Source organism: Arvicanthis niloticus, chromosome 12 (genome assembly GCF_011762505.2).
Source record: "Arvicanthis niloticus isolate mArvNil1 chromosome 12, mArvNil1.pat.X, whole genome shotgun sequence".
In the NCBI taxonomy this organism is placed as follows: domain Eukaryota; kingdom Metazoa; phylum Chordata; class Mammalia; order Rodentia; family Muridae; genus Arvicanthis; species Arvicanthis niloticus.
The window spans coordinates 28,547,778-28,567,433 of NC_047669.1; the positions used below are offsets into that span (position 1 = coordinate 28,547,778).

Sequence of the window (19,656 nt, forward strand, 5' to 3'; positions counted from 1 at the left end):
CCAACCGTGAGGCCTGCAGCTGAGCCAGGACTCCCGGAAATGACTCCAAGCAAAGCACACAGTCCATAGATGGTGCTGGAATGATTTAAGGTAGCAAGGTCCTGCTTCGAAGCCTTTCTGAAGTTAATTTTATTTTTAAGTTCTTTGTAAGGCTAGAAATATTGTTTACTGAAGTCATGAATTCATGCGAGTGGATAAACTAAGGATAAACTAAAGTTAATATGACACTGTGAAATGGATTTTGCGAGTAGATAATGGGCCTTATCTTATATCTAAGACCTTTGACTCCATAAAACACTATGACATCAGTTGTCATGCTATTTTAATGTAGTAAACACATCTGCCATTATTTAGGTTAAAACCCCCCAATTACTTCAGGTCTGAACATTTTAAGGTCTATTCCCCTTTCCCCTCCCTGGTGCTATACTAAGGTTGCCTAAGTGCATTCATTTCCTTCATTCAGATACCACCCACCTCGGTGGCATCTGAACTTACCCTCTGCAGTTAGATTCTAGTTTTCAGCCAACCATATACTTTTACATGCTCTGGGGCCTGGACTTAGTTTTGTTTGCTTGTTGTTTCCTTGCTTGCTCCTTTTAAAGGCCGTAGTTTCCTTCCAACCAGATTGTACATTGAATGACAGCATTTTTCTTTTCACTTGTATACACCGGTATTCTTCCTGGTGCTTAGAGCTCCTGTATAAATTACACCCACTAACAAATGAAAATTATCTGGACAATGAAACGTACCTTTTCTCCCTCCTCTGAGCCTAACTCATTATGTGACTGTTCAAGGTGATCCTACAAGACACGTCACTTTTCATTAGAATACACACATGCACAGCCTGTCCTGGGGATTGCTGAAGTACAGTGGGTTGAACGGTTTTGAGAACTGGTCCCAGCTGAATATCTGATGAAAGACCAAACTATCATCCATATGCACACACAGTAAAACATGTTACAGACCATTTCAGGAGATGAAAAGACTCTCTTAAAACCCTCCATGCCTAGGTCAAGGTGATGTCTAATTTTCCCTGTATGTGTAGGCCTGTAAGGTTAAAATCTAAGTTGAAATCATTATACTTGTACTTACCTAGAAAGAGTACATTGCCCATTTCTCTTAGGAGTTTCCAACTCTTACTATCAAATCCCTAGATTGCAGTTTCTGAGGGACCAATTACAGGAAGTCTAAATTAATCCTACCATCACTACCTGGTGGCCTTGGCTAACTTCCAGGCTCAATCATTACTGATAATGTAAGTACCTGGTAATGTTGCTGAGCTACAAAGTAGGCCAAATAGAATAGCCTCTGACTCCCAGAAGATGTGGTATATCATTATGTGTCTCTCTAGCTGGCCACAATAAATTAAGTTATATTTATATATTAATTTCCTCTATAATGTCAGGAGGTTGGTACTAAGGCAGAAAAAAATAAATTTTCCAATAACTTCATATAAAAAAAAAAACAGAACAAAAAAGGTTGGTTTCTATTAAATACCTTCTATATGTTCAAGGAAACATATTGTAGGTATTTTATATGCAAACAAACCATTTAATGCCAACTGGGTTCTTCCCTGAGACCGTTTCTCAATGATGAAACCCATACTGAGCTATTGACTGAGCTCCTTAGAGACCATGTTTGTGCTTTGAATTCAATTTCAAGACCCATACTCTCCCTCCTGTGTCACAGTCAAAGATGAGATTTGCCTAACCCTACAGCTGCTGCAATGCTTTGTCTACTGATGCAACAACTATTGCATAACATACTTTCTTCTATAAAATGAGTCCTTTACATCATTTAAAATGCACCGCTTTGTAAATGCCATGTAGTAGTCTGGGGATTGGACATATCATTAAAGGTACACAGCCAGAATAGCGTAGAGTTGAACCCAGGCCTGCCCAGTCCTACCTAAGGTAGGATACTTAATGAGGTATCCTAGGTAAATTTGTTTCTAAAACTTGACTTGGAATCTGCAATGTATTAAATTTGGAAGCAGCTTAAGTTTAAACTTGGGTGACATTAAAGCTTACCTCCTCTTTTCTCTTCCTGCCTGGAATCAAATAGTTAGTGACTCTTGGTTGAACTGGGGTTTCCTGAAATCTGATGCTAAAGAATTCAGACAGTGGGTGAGTGGGTGAGGGAGCACTCTCATAGAAGCAGGGGAAAGCTGGGAATGGGGATAACATTTGAACATTTGAAATATAAATAAATAAAATAACCAATAAAAATTAAAAAAAAAGAATTCAGGAGAGAGAGAGAGAGAGAGAGAGAGAGAGAGAGAGAGAGAGAGAGAGAGAGAACATTCAGAAATAGGTCATAGGAAGGAAACAGATGATTTTAACACTTTAACACTTAAAGGAGTGGGCTATAAGTGTTATAGATACTTTAGCTAAAAATGTCTTTTAAAAAGGGGTTGAGGCTTTCAAATTTGAAAACTGAAGTGATCCATTTCTGTGCAAGCTATTTATGAAAAGAAATCACTCCATGTAGTAGAATAATGTTATTAGTCAATCAGTAGATGTCTATTGAGAGCCTCCTAAGTGTGGGTCAGCACCAAGATGCTGAATATTGTGGGAAAGGATGTTGTCACTGTCTAGTGATAGAGAAAAAAATTAAGATCTCAAAGAGAGGTAAATACACTCATATTAGGCATAAAGATGCTCTAGACTAGTAGTTCTCAACCTGTGGGTAGTGACCTCTTTAGGGGGGTCACATATCAGCCTGACTATCGGGTACTTACTGCGCAATTCCTAATAGTAGCAAAATTACAGTTATAAAGTAGCAACCAAGTAAGTTTACCATTGGGGGTCACGACAACATGAGGAACTGTGTAACATTAGGAAGGTTGAGAACCACTGCTCTAGATAAACTAACAGATGCATACGGTAGATGGATGAGGATGACAGGTATGCTGTTACTCAGATCAAAGGTCAGGGGATCAGGGAAGTCCTCCCCATGCAAGTCACACTCAAACCTAGACTTGAATGGTTAGAGGCAACCCAGCCCAGAGAAAGCAAGTGCAAAAGCCACTAACAGACATAAGCTAAACTCATTGGAGATATTTAGAAAGTGTGTGGCTAGAGAACATGGAAGGGGGTAGTGAGGATCAAAGGACACAGATCAGAGAGATAAGCAGAAGCCAGACTAAGCGAAGTCATGTAGGCAAAGGGAATCATTTCAAACTCATTCCAGCTGCCAAGATAAGTGTGGGAAGAATTTCTGAAGGGTACAGATTTAGACAAGTATAAATATGGAGCTTTGGATGAGTGGGCTTCAGAACAATCTACTGAAAAAAGCAAAAGAAGTTTAGGTCAACAAGGAGGCTCAGTGGGTTAAAGGCACTTGCTGCCTGGTCTGAGAACCTGAGTTCAATTCTCGAGACCCAAATGGTACAAGGAGGTTCTTCTGTCCTCCACGGGTGTATCCTCCCACCTACCTCCCGCCTCATGGACACACACAGACGAACACAAATAAATACATAAAAATGTATAATAAAAGCAAAAGTTAAAAAAGCAATTATCAGAAGCTAAAGCACCTCAGAGCCAAAACCTGTAATTATTGAAGCTACTCCTTTACACAGCTGGGGTTTGTCATGTGATGTGACTCACTAATATTATATTTAGGATGTCAGTCCCTGGAGTTGACTAGGACTTGGCGCCATAGTTCACAAATGTTTCCCTTTGGGGCCATCCCTTTAGGCAGACATGCAAACAACTATCATTTGCTGGGGTTAACAGTGAAAGAAACACAGGTTATGAGTTTTCTTTCTTTCTGAAGTTTAAAACCTATTCGAAGACTTCAATGTCTATAAATCTAAATTTTGTGAATGTTTTAAAATTACACAGATAAATTTTTTTAAGTAGGATAACATCTGAAAAAATTCTTTCTTTGTACCATTCTGTTGCAAGTTGGAATGGAAAATACACTCCTGTTCCTCAGTTTGCTTTTCCAAAAATCTTGGCAGCCATAGATATTGTCATTTTACTGTGCTTTGACTAGTAATGTTCAACGAGTCACCTAAAGTCCAATGGCTTATGATTTACAGGATAAGCAAATTCTTGAAATATAAATAATTTCTATAGTGTCTCTAGCAAGAAAACCTGTTTGAAAAACACACACTTTGAATCAAGTGCACAAAGGATGTGATGGTTTTGTATATGCTTGGCCCAGGGACTGGCACTATTAGGAGGTGCGACCTTGTTGGAGTAAGTGTGTTACTGTGGGTGTGGGCTTTAAGACCCTCATCCTAGCTGCCTGAAAACCAGTATTGTGCTAGCAGCCTTCAGATGAAGATGTAGAACTCTCAGCTCCTCCTGCACCATGCCTGCTTGGATGCTGTCATGTTCCCGCCTTGATGATAATAAACTGGCCCTCTGAACCTTTAAGCCAGCCCCAATTAAATGTTGTCCTTATAAGAGTTGACTTATGGTGTCATGGTGTCTCTTCACAGCAGTAAAACCCTAACTAAGACAATGAGTGAGTCCATGAAAAGAATGAGTTCTGAATTTTTGGTTGAACTTAGTCATACCAAAAGCCAAGGTCTTTGGAAAGTGGCCTTATGTTTAGGTTAGGAATTGTTAGTTACTATTGGTTAAAATTTCCATATTTTATCAATATCAAGAAATAGTTGAGGACAGGGGTGTAGCACAGGAGACTGTACACTGGTGAAGTCCCTGGCCTCTGACCCCTGACCCTTGACGTCTGACTCTGCAAAACATCCCAGTTCCCAAAACTTACCCCTCTGAAGTGTTTCTCCACTGGATTCTAGGACTCCAGCAACATACTCATGCACTGGTTTAGCATTTAACACAAGGTTTTAGAGAATCGAGTATTTCTATAACATTTATTAAATATATATGTATGTTTATAATATTGTTGGAACTTCACCTTATCTAACAATGTTTAGGGGTGACCTAGACCAATGAATAAAAAGGAAGGCTTTAAAATAGATACATTTTCTGCCAACCCTGTAACTACTGTACATAATCTACAGCATCAGCACGACTATGGTTATCCATACTCATGGTGAGCGTTGGGATCAAAGGATGTGGCCAATTTTTCTGGTCCCACAAACAGACAGTAGCCAAGAGTCTCCTTGCATTTGTGTTTTCAACGTGTAGTTTCAAGCTGAAAAATGACCCTCTTGGACAAGAGGGACAGAGACACAAGCAAAGAGCTTCTAACTCCTCAAACGACTCCATTTCCCCCATGATCTTCAATCACAGTGCTGCTACTTGGTGTCCAGGCTAGCAATTTGTGGAAAAAAAAAAAAAAAAAACTGCTCTTAAAATTGTTCACTAATCTTGCTCCTCCTTTGTTTATTGCATAATATTCTTCCTGGCATTAAAATTAGTGAAAGGAAATGGAAGCGTGCGTGTTGTGATTATAATTCAGCCTGGACCCTAAATTTGCCTTTAAAATAAAAAGCCTTACAAAATATTCATTCAAAATATTAGAATTTTAAAAATTATTACATACATTCATCTGGAGGAGGCAGAGGATGGCACGCACATGCCACCCTATGGATCTTGAGGTTCAAAGGACAGTTTGCAGGAACTGGTTTTCTCCTTCCACCATGTGGGCCCTGGAACTTGAGTGCAAGCCATTGGGCTTGGACACATGCCACCGCCTGCTGAACCCTTGTGCCACACTTGGCTCACACTTCAGAAGAGAATATATCAATCCATTTATAAGCATAACTTTTCTAGTTAATACTAGGTGCAGTTCTAAGTATTGCCTTTATCTTTAATCATTTTAACAAGTGCACCATGCTCAACAGATACCCGCAAATGTTACAGCAGGTGCCCATGATGTCACATATACAGAAGCATATGGTTTTACACATGGATTTTTATGTGCTTCAACACGGAAGCATCAAGACTTGATAATTGCTATTGTAGTACTTTAGAGTTATCCAAAGTAAAATTAATTAGCTTGTTAAAAATATGCTGATATAAACCTATGCTGGAGCTCTCTGACATCTTTTCCCAACTTCTTAGGCAGTGACAACATCGGTTGCCTGAAATAGGCTCTAACAGGTGTATTTAGACAACTGAAACTAGGCAAATTCTAAAAAGTTGAGTTTTGTGCTTTGGGAAGCCAAACTTATCAACATGTAACTACAGCTATGGCTAATAACATCATGAATACTTTAGCTTCCTTGGGTTCCTTTGTGAATGAGGTAGGAGGAGGGTTTGCATCTGTGCACATGCATGTGCATGTGCCTATAGAGGCCACATGTCAACGGCAAGTGTCTTCCTCTGTTGATCTCCACCTGAAGTTTTGAGACAGGGACTCTCACTGAACCTGAAGCTCACCATTTGGCAAGACTGGCTGGATAGTGAGCTCCAAGTATCCCCCTGTCTCTACCTTACCAGTACTAGGATTATAGGCACAAGCCCCTAAGTGTTTTTTCACTTGGTGCTAAGGATATGAACAAGAATCCTCACACTTACATTGAGAGCAATTTCCTAACTGAGCCATTTCTTCAGGTGCTTTCTGTTCATTTATCCTTGCTTTCTTTCATTCTGTTTCACCTCCTTTTCCTTTTATATACTATAATATATACTTGTGTTCTTAATGCGCCCATAGACAAGTGACTAAGCATGCCTAAAATGAATAGAGAAAATATAGAAAACTATTATCCTGGTATACCTTAAAACTTCAGAAGCTCTCATTCCAACCCATCCTTCAAATGAAATCTGTAGAAAAGATTCTCATACTGAGAGGCACATAATTATAGCTTAATCCAGCTATAAGAAACATTCTTCTCTGTTTATTAAATGGTATTCTGACATAACAAATGAAACCTTCTTTAACTTAATGTTTAAAAAAAAAATGTACATCTCTCCTCAGCTTTTCAAACGTGACCTGTAACTTAACAATTGCACTGACGTCCTACCCAGACCACCATCAACATACTGTGAAGAGAGTAGTACATTACCAAGTGTCCATTCGACTGGAGTGAATGAGCTTGCCCCTTCAAGAGCTGTGAGGTCCTTTTCTAATGCTCCTTTAATTAATTCTATCAGTATTAAAGGATCAAGAAGGAGAGAATAGGCAGCAAGGGTGGAAAAGGCTGTTTCCTCACCTCTGTCACAGCAGCGCTCTTGGTCCAGGCATAAGCCATTCATCCTACAGTGGGGCAGCAGAAGGCTCAGTGGGTTCTCACTCGTATTGCAAAGACTACTTAGACATATCAGAGAAGGAACAGAGCCAAGAAACCTGGCAGATGAATCCTTCTCTGAATGTGCCTGTCACACACTGGTAAGAGTCACCCACAGGTCACTCCTGGAGCTGGGATGAAATTAATCACCTGCTGCAGAACAGAGCAGCCCTGGTTTTCCTCCAGTTCACAATATGTTTCTAAACATAACGTAAAACGTCCCCCTTGGTCTAGGAAGCCCTAGCTGCTTTGAATTCTGGCCACCACAGAGAGGACACATGGCCCCAAATAAAGACAACACTTTCTAGGGAGCTTCTTATCCCGCTTCCAAATTACCAGAAAGGTTCATGACACCATGGATGTTCTATATAAAGGAGCGTCCATCTCACTTTGCTATTTAGACTGTGCATATACATCAGTAACACGTCATGAGATGACATTCACCAAGATCTTTTTACTAATGATTTTGTGATCCTCTGTCCAACATTTTTGCTTTATGAAAAGATAAGTTCATGATCAAACAACCTAACAGTTGGCCTGTGCCAAGTTTGGAGATTACAAACCCGGCTCATGTATCAACTTGGGACTTTCCCCTGAATAGTACCATTCATTCATTCCTAATTCATTCACCAAATCTGCACTGCCTACCTGCTCCAGCCAAAGCATTAGCATAGATGAAGTTCAATAATTGGCTTTCCCACTGTGGGTTAATTTTAACTACCCACTGCTGGACCTTGACTTGAATTTAAATACTTGCATTTTTGTAATAATATGAATGAAAAGTAGGGCCTCTGAGGTGTGATTTAAAAATCTATATTTATATCTATCTATATCATATTTATATACCACATATCTATATCATATATCTATATCTATATAATCTATGTATCTTTTGATTAGGAATATATTGTCCTTTGAGACAGGTGAAGCAACTCTTGTATCAAGACCTCCTGGGAAGGTTCCTCTAATTAGGCTAAACAAAAATTTCATCTTTATATGCTTTATATTTTGTAAGGCTACAAAGATATCTTCATGGTGGAAAGCATATATTGCTCTTGCAGAGAACCTAAGTTCAGTTCCCAGCACAACTGTCAGCTGACAACAGCCACTAACTCAATCCCCGGAAAATCCCTGTACATCCACAGGCACTGCCATCACATCCACACACCCATACAGAGACCAATATCAGAAAGAATAGTTTTAATTTAGAAATTACTTAAATAGTCTTAGTTCTGAGTTGCCTTTCTATTATAGATTCCAGTGGAAGAAAGAAAGATGAAGATTAGGAGGAAGAAGAGGAGGAAGAGGAAAAGGAGGAGGAGGAGGAAAGGGGGTAGAAGGAGGAGGTGAAGGAGGAGGAGAAGAAGAAGGAGGAGGTGAAGGAGAAGGAAGAGGAGGATGAGGAGGACAAGGAGGATGAGGAGGACGAGGAGAGCTGGTTGGTGTTCCTGGACCACTTTTTATGAGCTAAAGAACAAAGAAAGTGTGTGGTTTATTCATTGGTCTAAAGAATATTTTTGATGACTATAAAAATGTTCATTTCCAATTTTTCTGAAACACATATTCATTAAGCATCAATATGGAGTGATTTTAAAAGAATACCTTTTGGTTTCTCTTCCTGATTAGAAAGAGAGTTTATCGGGATTAGAGAGATGACTCAGAGGTTAAGAACACTGCTCTTCTATAGGTCCTGAGTTCAATTCTCAGTAACCACATTGTGGCTCACAATCATCTGTAATTGGACCTTCTTCTGGTGTGTCTGAAGAGAGTGACAGTATACTCACATACATAAAATAAATAAAAAAAAACTCTATCAACTTGTATTAGGGTAAGAAAGGCTATCCTTCAGAAATGGTTTCACTGTTCATGTGCCCCATGAGGAACCCCTATTCTGAGCATCATTTATCAGAAAGAGCAAATCTCCTTCCTTGGGTGTTTTTCCTCTGTGAATATATTGACTTTTCCTCCAAAATAGAATGGTACAAGAGAGACAAACCACAGAATGTGTGGCTTGAAAACTGAAAACAGGTTTGAGAATTGTTGAGCAAACACATCTAACTTATGTATTATCTTTCCCGCAGATGTTAGATATGTCCTAATTGCAAATGCTTAAGACTGTTAGCCACTTTCGCCAATGGTTAAATGGCCTGTTACATAGAATATCATTGTCTAAGGAATATGAAGAAAATTATATCTCATCTTTGCATATAATATGGCTTATCTGCTGGCAAAACTTTCCTAAACCCATCAGATGTCTGTTGAATGTATCCTTTATTTAAGAAAGAGTTCAAGTCTTCAAGCTACTGCAATTGCTTAACTTTTTACTGACTGTGTTATTACTATCTTTGTTGTAACCAAAGTACCCAACACAAACAACTCTGAAGTGGAAAGGAGGCTTCTTTCGGTTCATAGTGTCTGATGGCTCATTCCATAGTCATTGTGACCCCCACACTTGGTTATACTTCATGACAATTGAAGTGTGTAGCAGAGTAGTTGCTTCAAGGTAGACAGGAAGCAGAGAGAAGGGAATGCCTGAACATGTGGATCTTTTCCCCAGTTTGTCCCTTCTATTCTTTCCAGGCCCCACGATCAGGATTGTCTCTTCCTCCCAGTAATTGATCCTCTGGAGCCAACCTCAGAGATACACCCAAATGTATACCTCACCAATTTACTTGTGATTATAAATCCAATCAGTCTGACAATAAAAACCACTATAATTACTTAATTAAATAAAGCAGACATAAAATTACATAAATAATGAATTATGTCTGGGAGGAAAGTGAAATATTGACAACAGAAGTATAGTCAACATAGTTATAATTTTCTGTTACAGAGTCTGGGTTAGGAGGACTAAAAGAGGTCTAACCATATAGGGAAACACCATTTTCAAGTCTTTGTTTCCAATTTCTAGTATAATATAGAGTTAAAAGTGCCCTTTGATCCTTTGTTATTTGTTGGGCCTCAAGTATGACCAAAAAGTCTCTCAGAAATGGCCTCCTAGATTCATTATTTTCTATCCAATCCTCTCTCTTCTCAAACTTATCCTTCCAAATCTACTTTTCAGGAGACAAGAAAATAAGTAACATCAAAAAAGTGGCCATGCTTGGGGAAGAGGCCATTTGCCAACAAATCACAGGTGAATCTTTGGTATACCATTTGTCTTTTGGAGGGCAGAGAAAACCTAGTTAAACATACTTTACTGTCACTAAAACTAAGTATAAAGTCCAGAACAGCTAGCCTGAATTATCAATGAAATCTGATTAAGAACTCAAGTCTCATAAATTGAGGTGGTATGGAGTCTATTACACTAAGAGCATAGTGAAATTGCACTAAGCATAGTCAATAAGATGGATCTATTTGGGACATGATGTCACCCATCACCCTTAACCAGACAACCTGTAAATCTGCTCTTAAGCAAGCCCCAAAATATTTGCTTAAAAAGCCAAGATGTATTGCTGTGAAATCAATATCTGGTATTTTGAAGATGGCAAAGGTGCAAAGCTTTTTTGTTATATGAATTAGAATGAGTTTGCATTGCCTAAATCACTCAATTTCTCTACATATAAAACTTAAATTGGATTTAGAAGCATGACAAAAGTTAGGCATGCCTTCATGTGTTTTCTATACCTTTATTTGTGCTCTAAGCCACCTCATCTTGAGCCATCATTAAGGATACAGTTCTCAGAGCTTGAAACTGCTCCTCTGTTTCCTTCTGCCCTTCCATTCATATTTGGATCTCGGAAGGGTTGAACATGCAATGGAGCTATGGCTGTGGGAACAGAGTGAGGAGCTCTCAGTGCTTTCTTCTCCATCAGACTCTGCATTCTCTCCATGGTTAGCTAAACAGGCCCCCCGTGTTATGCTCATGTTTCATTCTTTCATACTTCTGAGTTTGAGGGCATGTGTGTACACACATATACATAATAAAAGAAATACAAATGGCCGCTTATAGCTGAAACCATTCTTTATTTCAAGAAATATTCTATTTTTAGTGCCAAATATAATATGGCAATTTTTAAATTAAGGCACTCACATGAATGCCTTTCTGCTTGGTAGCTTCTTTATGAAGTGATAGCCATGTATGACTAATGAAAGAAGGCACAAAAGGCCTCAACAGTATGTTTCTTGATTTTGAAATTTATTTCTTTATCTTCTCTTTACTCGGCTTCATTTGTCAACTACAGAAATAGAAATTACACTCCAATTCCTGTTTTCTAGAAAGTTCTTTAGCAATATGGCCCTAGGTAGTATGCAGGCAGTGGCTTCTTTATAAACACACTTGCTGAAGAGAGGGATGCAGTCTAAACAGGTGTCTAACAAGGCTCTGACTCACAAAAGCCAAATTTAGGGAGAGGCACATGCTAATTGTGAGCCAAGTGACCTGCAACCAACAGAGACCTCCAGTCTTCTATTTGTACTTTTCACTTTTCTTCTTGACATATCTGATAATACCTGCAATATTTCTATTCTGAACAGTTTCAACTGATCCTTGTAGCTCATATTTTTCTTACAAAGGGGCACTTGAGGCCCATTGGATAAGAACTTCAGGATCAAAATTACTTTAACATATCTCATCATTCTCGGGTGATAGTACTAAGAGGGAATTGGGCAGGATTATGAGTGTTACTGGATGCTTCCTTGTAAGGGTGATTACTGATAATTCCCAATACCATGGAGCACACAACTATACAAATCAGCAAATACTCTTATGTTAGCCAAAGTACTTGGGTCCTCGAGCATCTTTCTCTGTTTTCTCCAGAACATTACCTACCTGGGTGTGTGTAAGGATTCAGCATGTAAGGCTTGAGCTTTCTGGTTTGAGGCTTCCTAGTTATCAAACATACTTAAGTATCTCACTCAGTCTCTGAACCTCAAACTTCTCTCACATAAAGTGGAGAAGGACATGGTACTAACATAGGCCATAGGATGGTTACAGTTGTTCAATGGCATACTTACCATGCAGCATTTCTCATAGGAACTATGGCTCTTAATAAATTGCCTATTAAGTGTTGCGTACCATTGTAAACAGACCTTCCATCTCCTCATTCAGGTTTACTTTCCCCTGCCTGCCTCATAGGTATGTAGAACAGAGCATGCGTCAGACATTTCCTGGTTGGGACTTTAAAAGAACAATATGAGATTAGCACAACCACTGAGAAAAAGAAATGAAACAAGATCAAGCATTTTAGCTTTAAAAACTGCAAGGCTACCTAAAGGTAAAATGTTAGAAATTTATCAGTTTGACACCTCCCCTTTGTCAGTGTCTGTGTCTGTGGGCAAAATACATTTTTACTTTGCCTTCAGACTGTAAAAATAGAAAGGAAAATATTAACAAATGTGGCTGGATTGTTGTCAAGTAAAACCAATAAAAATGATTACTCTAGCTATATAAAAGTGGTCCATAAAACCTTAATAATCAACCATATTTAAGCAGTGTTCCACTGAGTAAACTGACAGGGTACCCATGTTTTATAAACAACATTTATAGACTTAAACAACTCGAAATTTCAGTTTTTATGAGTTGTATATAAATCTGGGAAGTGGTTAAAGCCACATTTCAAATCTAAATCTTTTCTGAGGCATCCTGCCAAGCAATCATGAACACCCACAGAAACCCCACTCTAACACACAGCTTGGCAAAACTGGTTTGTCCTTTTGAGAGCTACAGAGTTGGATGGGACTAAAAAGAGTGAGAAACATAAAGAAGTTTTCTAAATCTGAAAATGTACACTGGATTTTTTTCTGCATAATTATTTTAGAAATTATCAATGTTCATCTAGTATGTTTGCTTATAACTTAGCTAGTTATATATGCATGATACAAAGCTTTTTAATATCATAGGTTAAATTGCATCTGGGCCAAGGAAACATTGTTTGTTTGTTTGTTTGTCTGTTTTTGCCCTAAAGTATATTGCAAATAGAAGTATTCCATGCCTATTTGCATGATTAAGTTGAGATTATTAATGTGATTAATTTAAATACCACTCTCTGGATTTCTTCATACTTTCTTTAAAAAATGAGAATGCCCTGATATTAAAAGGAAATATATTTGTGTGACACAGACTTCTATGACACCAGAAGTTATTCAAAATAGAAGGGAGTAAAGGAAGTAAGAATGGAATTACAAAGGGGAAAGAGAAAGGAAAGATATAAATGAAAGATATACAGAGGTACAAAGATAACAAGTTAGTTTTTTTTTCTCTTCAAGAATTGCAAAACAATTGTAAACCTCCCTGTTTCCCTGATCTGTGTTGATAATCTTAGCTTGAAAGATGTAATGAGACTATAGCAATAAAATGTAGCACAGGCAAGATGGCTCAGCATATAAAGTTACCTGCCACCAAGCCTGATAATCTGAATTTGATAGCCAACATCCACATGGTGGAATGAGAGAACTGGTTCTGGCAAGTTGTCCCTGGTCCTCCACATCCATGTGGTAACCCCCTGCCTCTTCTTCCCAAATATGTGAAGGTAATTTTTAAGTTAAAACAAATAAATGAAATATAACCAAATCAACACCCAGAATACTTAGGTGACATTGCTAACACTGTAACAGAAGATGTTTTAGGGTCATCTTTGAGGAAAATCCATCAGCAATACGGGAATGAGGGACAGAAGCAGAGAACTCCATCACTGAAAGCCAGTGTCCATGCTGCCTGCTCAGTGTGAAATACCAAGGACAATATCATTAAAGGGGGCTTAAAAGTTCTCCCCTCATCAATGAAGGAGGAATGTCCTATAGGTGCTTCTATAGGTTGCTTCCTATAAAAGAATCATCTTTCTACAAAAGAATCAGAAACTCACTGAAACCGTTTGGTCACAGGCACACTGAGAGTTGCGTGTGTGCAAACAGAAACAGGGATACCTAGTTGGGCAGCTGAGGAGAACAAGTAAAAAAATCGGTATCTGTGCAAGAGGTACTCACCAATAACAAAGCCATAAATAGATAAATGTTATAGGTAAAAATCTATTCCTCGTTTACAAATAATTTCTGTATTTTTAAAGCAATGAGTAGAGTTGCTTTGAAAACTGTTGTCTTATTTTCTTAAATTATCTCCTAGGACTTACTTGGCCCCTGCCTGGTACATTGTAGCTTATCTCTTCATGCAGCCTCAGGATCTTAAAGCAAGCATGGGAGCTCCCCACTCCCAAGTTGGACAGTTCATCTGAAAATACTGTTATTTAACCAGGGTTAGAATGGAACTCGGTGAGAAGGGGGAAGGGGAACATAAGGCAGAGACTCTGGGAATTTGGGCCTGATATGATATGGTAGATCTTCTTGTCACCTTTAGTTTCTGTGATTCCATGAGGCTGTTCAGTGCTCGTCACACTGAACAAGCCAGACTGATAGAATTCAGTCCAGAAAACTACAAGGCTGCAAATTCAGAATCTAATTGAGATGAAAGTATCAATCCAAAGCTAAAAAAAAAATTTACCTAAAATTATACCATGTTATTTGTGTCTATTCTCTAAGCTTCAGAAATTCCTGTTTCAAACATATGGCCTGATGAATCAAAATGCATCATCCACTACCTCTTGGATTACCTTCACATTGAGCATCACCTGCATGCCCACCCAATATCCTTTCAATGCACCGTATACAGTCTCATGAGTTCAGACACTTTTCATCTAGAATTTGAAAAGCTATGATCTCTATTTTCATATGACAGACTAAGATCTCCATTTACTTTCAGTGATTAGACACATTTTAAATCAAATAAACTATTAGAATCTGCAAAGTTGCAAGAGGACTATATAGACAGGTTTAAAAAGTGTTATCTATAAATTAAATCTGGTCAATTTTTATTTTTCCAACATGTGACATTTATTGGATACTTACCACATAAAACAGCATAATCAGTCATTTAGAATGATAAAGTATAAAATTTAAAAAATGGAATTCTTTGCCTATCCTTAAATATATTAATATACAACATTTTATTATTATATTAATATATAATCTATTTATTAATATATATCATATATAATATGTAGAGAAAATTTTTCACTGGCTCACCAAATTCTATCAAACCAGACAATGAGTATATATACTAAAATTATATTGTGTCTTTATGTCTATTCTCCACAGTTTAAAAATCCCAGTTTAAAAAATATGATCTAAGCAATGTCAAACATGTCAAACGCTTAAAAGCATGATTGACTTCCCAGAGTTACAGAATGACATTATAGATAGCTTCAACGCGGTTCCCAGACTTCTTACCTGAGCCTTGAACTTTAAGCCTAAAGAAAAGGAATCAAGACAATTTTGTTGAATAAACATAAACCAATGTCCTAGTCACATAGCTTGCTATTACCTGGAAAATGACATCATTGTCTTAACTGTAGGTTCAGGCCTCTAGGGCAGGTATGAAGCTACAACAAAGATCTAAAATAAGTCACTGGTAGAAAGAAGCAGGATTTATTTGACGCTGGAATGTGAGAGTGGCCTGGTAACTATAACAATTATAGCAATTGGTTGTTATACTCTAGAGATTTAAATGAAAACATAACTGAAAACATAGAATAATCATCTGCCATGTTTTAGTATCTAGGCAAAGGTTCGATAATTGCTTTATCAATCCGATTATTTTCTGGATTACTGTTCAGATCCAGTCTCATGAACTTTACCAAGATAGTGGTCTAGCCCAAATTTTGACCCTTAGTCTTTGGGATAAATCTATAAAGTTCTAAAGGGGCAAACTAACCCAGGTAAACTGTCACAGAAGTAACTATCTCTAAAGAACTTTGGAGTTGAAAGGCACAATGGAATTTAATGAGAGTCACCTGGATCAGTAAAGCACGACTCGACTCAGAGTGCGTCTGTGAGGGAGATTTCAGAGAGAGTTAGAGTCAGAAGTCTTTGTCCTACTCAATAAAACAATTTATTTCATTGATTAACTCTGAATAGACTTTAACTGGTGCTGGGGTTAAGGAAGGTGTGGTCTAGTTGTGTGTACATTTGAAGTGTGTATCTTAAAATTAATCTCTCTTTCTTTTTCTTCCTCTCTCCTCCATCCCTTCCCCCTCTCTGCCTCCCTCTCCCTCTGTCCCCATTTATCTATTCATTCATCTATATCCCCCATCTCTCTCCATCCCTCTCTCCCTCTCCTCTTCCATCTCTGTCTCTCTCTCCCCCTCCCTCTCCCTTCCCATCTCTATCCATCCATCCATCTACCTATATTCACCCCCATCTCTTTCTTCCTAGCTACCATTAGGTGCAAAACTGTGCTCTGTATACACTCTTGTTGCCATGATATTTGGCATGATCATAGGCCTATGGCAACAGAGAAAGCCCATCATAGACTAAAACATCAGAAGCTGGGGACAAGATCATTCTTTCTTCCCTTAAATTGTTTTTCTAGTGTAATTGTCACAGTGATTAAGGCAACATAAAATGTATTCTTAATCACACCAGACTAGGGAAAGCCCTTGGAGATACTGATTTTCTCCACCCTAGATATGCTGGGGTGAGAGGCAGAGCCACCTTCCAGGGATGGAAGTCTATCAGATTTGTATTACTCATAGGAATTTTTTTTTTCTAATTCTGTGCAGGCTCTTTGGGCCATCATAACAAAAACACTCCAACTTCCAAGTTATAGCTCCAAACTGAAGAGGATCCAGTACCTTTTCATATTCATAGTCAACTCTCAATTATTTATGCATATGAGAGAGTGGTGTCTTTGATAATAAAATGATAATTTACAGAGATTTTCTTTTGTTTTCTTGTTTTGTTTTGTTTTTGGCACCATCAACAGACTTATTTCCCTAATTGTGTCTGACCCCAATTAGTGTCACAGCTAACAGTCTCCAGTTACAAACATATATAAACATTCTCTACATATAAGCAGATGCCACGTGCCAATTGGTGGTGGGTGGAATGCCCAGAAGCATAGGGAAAGGAGGGTTGAGATTATATTTTTGTTGCTGGCAATTCACACACTAGATAATCAATAAAGAGTTGGCTGTATTTATTGGAGGCTCTTCCTAGAGCCAAATAATCACATTAGCTAATTCCCATCCATGAAATAAATGTAGTCTCAGTAATTACTTATTAAACTAAGTCTATCAGCATACAGCACATTTTCTTTTAGCCGGGATTACCAAGCTTGACTGTTTATATCAATCCAATTAAGATAATTGTCTGATTCTCCAGTACTAGCTGCCATGTAATTCTTTCTCAGTTTTCTCTCGGGCTTGTAGATTTGGGGGGGGGGGGGGGATTCACCATAATTTTTGTGATGTTCAGTCCACACTGTCTAGACAGTTCCCTCTGGACAGTGCAGGTGGTCTGGCTGTAGGCTTAACATCCCGGGTGCATCCCGCCCGCCCGCCCGTGGTACTCACCTTTCTCTTCCTCAGCTTGGCTGCTTTCTGCAGTCTCCGTTGGAGGCTGAGCTGCCTTGGTGGCAGCATCCTCTGCGGCAGGGGTGGTGGCAGCAGCATCAGTGACAGCAGCAGGCACATCGGCTTGTTTAGGCTCCTCCTTGGCTGGGCCATCTTCGGCCTTGGAGGACGGCGAGTTATCAGTGGTAGCTTTAGCAGCACTTTCTGTCTCAGCTGAGCCGGCCTTTTCCTCTGAGGGGGCCGCATCCCCCTCGCCCTTCTTCTCCTCAGAAGGTGCATCTCCTGCCTTGCTGGGCTCCTCAGCCTTGGGGCTGGTGGCTGGGGCTGCATCGGTAGTAGCAGAGCCATCTCCCTCCTTCTTCTCCACGCCATCAGCAACGGGAGCATCATCCTTCTCCTTGGCCTCGGCCTCAGCAGCTGGTGCATCACCCTTCTTCTCGCCTTTGAGCTTTTTCCTTGTTATGTGTCCACGGAAGCTAGCCTGAATTTTGGTCGCAGCCTTGTGAGCCTTATCTTCCGGTTTGACTCCATCTTGTTCAATCTTTTGGTCCTCATCATTCTTTTCAACCTTTATGGAGAAAAGAGGGACAAAAAAGAAAATTCAATGGATGGATAACTCTTAGTGATTCATTATATGCTAAGCCCTTTTGGGGGGGGGGGAGGCGATGGGGAAGAAAAATTCGAATCAATCTTCAGAGACACTTTACCAGTCATTCCTCTTAGAGATACAGTTTTGAGTTATCACCTTCCCTGGCCTGAAGGATGGCTCCTTCCTTCTCAGCGGCCCTGTGCAGGGATTATAGACGTAGGTCACTAGGTCACTACCCAAATGCTACCACTTGACCCCTAAGAATCCCAGGCATTCAAAGATATGCTGGAGAAGCCCTGTAATTCCAGGACTCAAGAAAGGGAATTAAGGTGATTAAGGGCAAATTCAAGGCCAGCCTGGTCTACACAGTGAGTTTCAGGCTAGCCTAGGCTATAATATAAAACACTACCCTACTTTAAACAATACAAACCAACCAACCAAACAAACAAACAAACAAACAAAAATTATGTATTTCCTTTTTCAAGTCAACGTTGTTCTACAAACCAATCAAACAGGCCTTGTTTTAGATGCACATCAATGATTCAAATCACATTTGCCTTAGGTTTTTATGAAAGAGCTCTCAAAGATACTAGGCCCTTAGGATTTCTGAGGACTCTTAAGCTTAACGATTTAAGAAATATTATGCAACAACCTATGCATTTCTCTTTTTTAAGCTTCCAAACATGATCAGAAACTTAATGTACTCAAGAAAAGAAGCATGCTAAATAGTTCAATAGTAAATCTCATCAGGGTTTTATGCAAAATGTAAATGGATTTCAGGGCTTTGAGGAAGCCAGAATATGATGATTCATGATGCTGGGCACCAACTATTTAACTATCTCCATGTGTGGTCTACCACCATCAAATACGCACACCAGGACTTCAGAATTGGAACATAGAACGTAGTCATTATCACTGAGTTTTAAAAGGTGAGGAAAAATTGTTTTGATTGTTTTAAAAATTGCCTGTATTTACTAAGTCACAATTATAGCCCCAAAGTCATTTAAACCTAAAATTAGTTTTTATTATCATAAATAAAGCATCCTAGTACTGTAGGCATGAAATTAGAATATAAACTATTTTACCTTTTGGTAATAACATTTACAGACTTTCATGTGCTACATATGACCCTTTTCTATTGGGAAATTCAATCAAAGGGTGGGAACAAAAGTACAGTCATGGAAAGAAATGAATAGGCACGTAAACAAAACTCTGTACCACACCGATGCTTACCCTGGTATCCTGTCTAGCTATTAATGGTCTCTCTCTTTCTTTATCCTTTCCTCATATACATTTTTTCTTCCTTGACAGCTGTGTTCATTCACATACTGAATTTTACATGCTTGCACACAACCTCTGATACCCTCTGTCACCTGCCCCCACCTTCTCTTGCCCAGACACCTCCCCCCAACAAGCCATCTTTCTGATTTCACTTCTTCTTTCTGTGTGTGACCCACTGATTTGCATGAACATATGTGGGACATTATTTCCTGGAGCATAGGCAACCTAGGAGAGAAGAAGCTGCCGCCCTCCTCTCCCAGGGACTGTTAATATCCCAT

The 19,656-nt window shown here is 38.9% G+C and overlaps 1 protein-coding gene across 1 annotated transcript in view; it reads right to left on the reverse strand.

The window, feature by feature from the left end:
- The window catches only part of Gap43 (growth associated protein 43), a 90,207-nt gene that overhangs the window by 25,113 nt on the left and 45,438 nt on the right, over positions 1–19,656 (reverse strand). Inside the window, exon 2 of the mRNA XM_034515362.2 lies at positions 17,509–18,076. Coding sequence (XP_034371253.1) covers positions 17,509–18,076 — 568 coding nt within the window. The remainder of the gene's footprint in view (positions 1–17,508; positions 18,077–19,656) is intronic.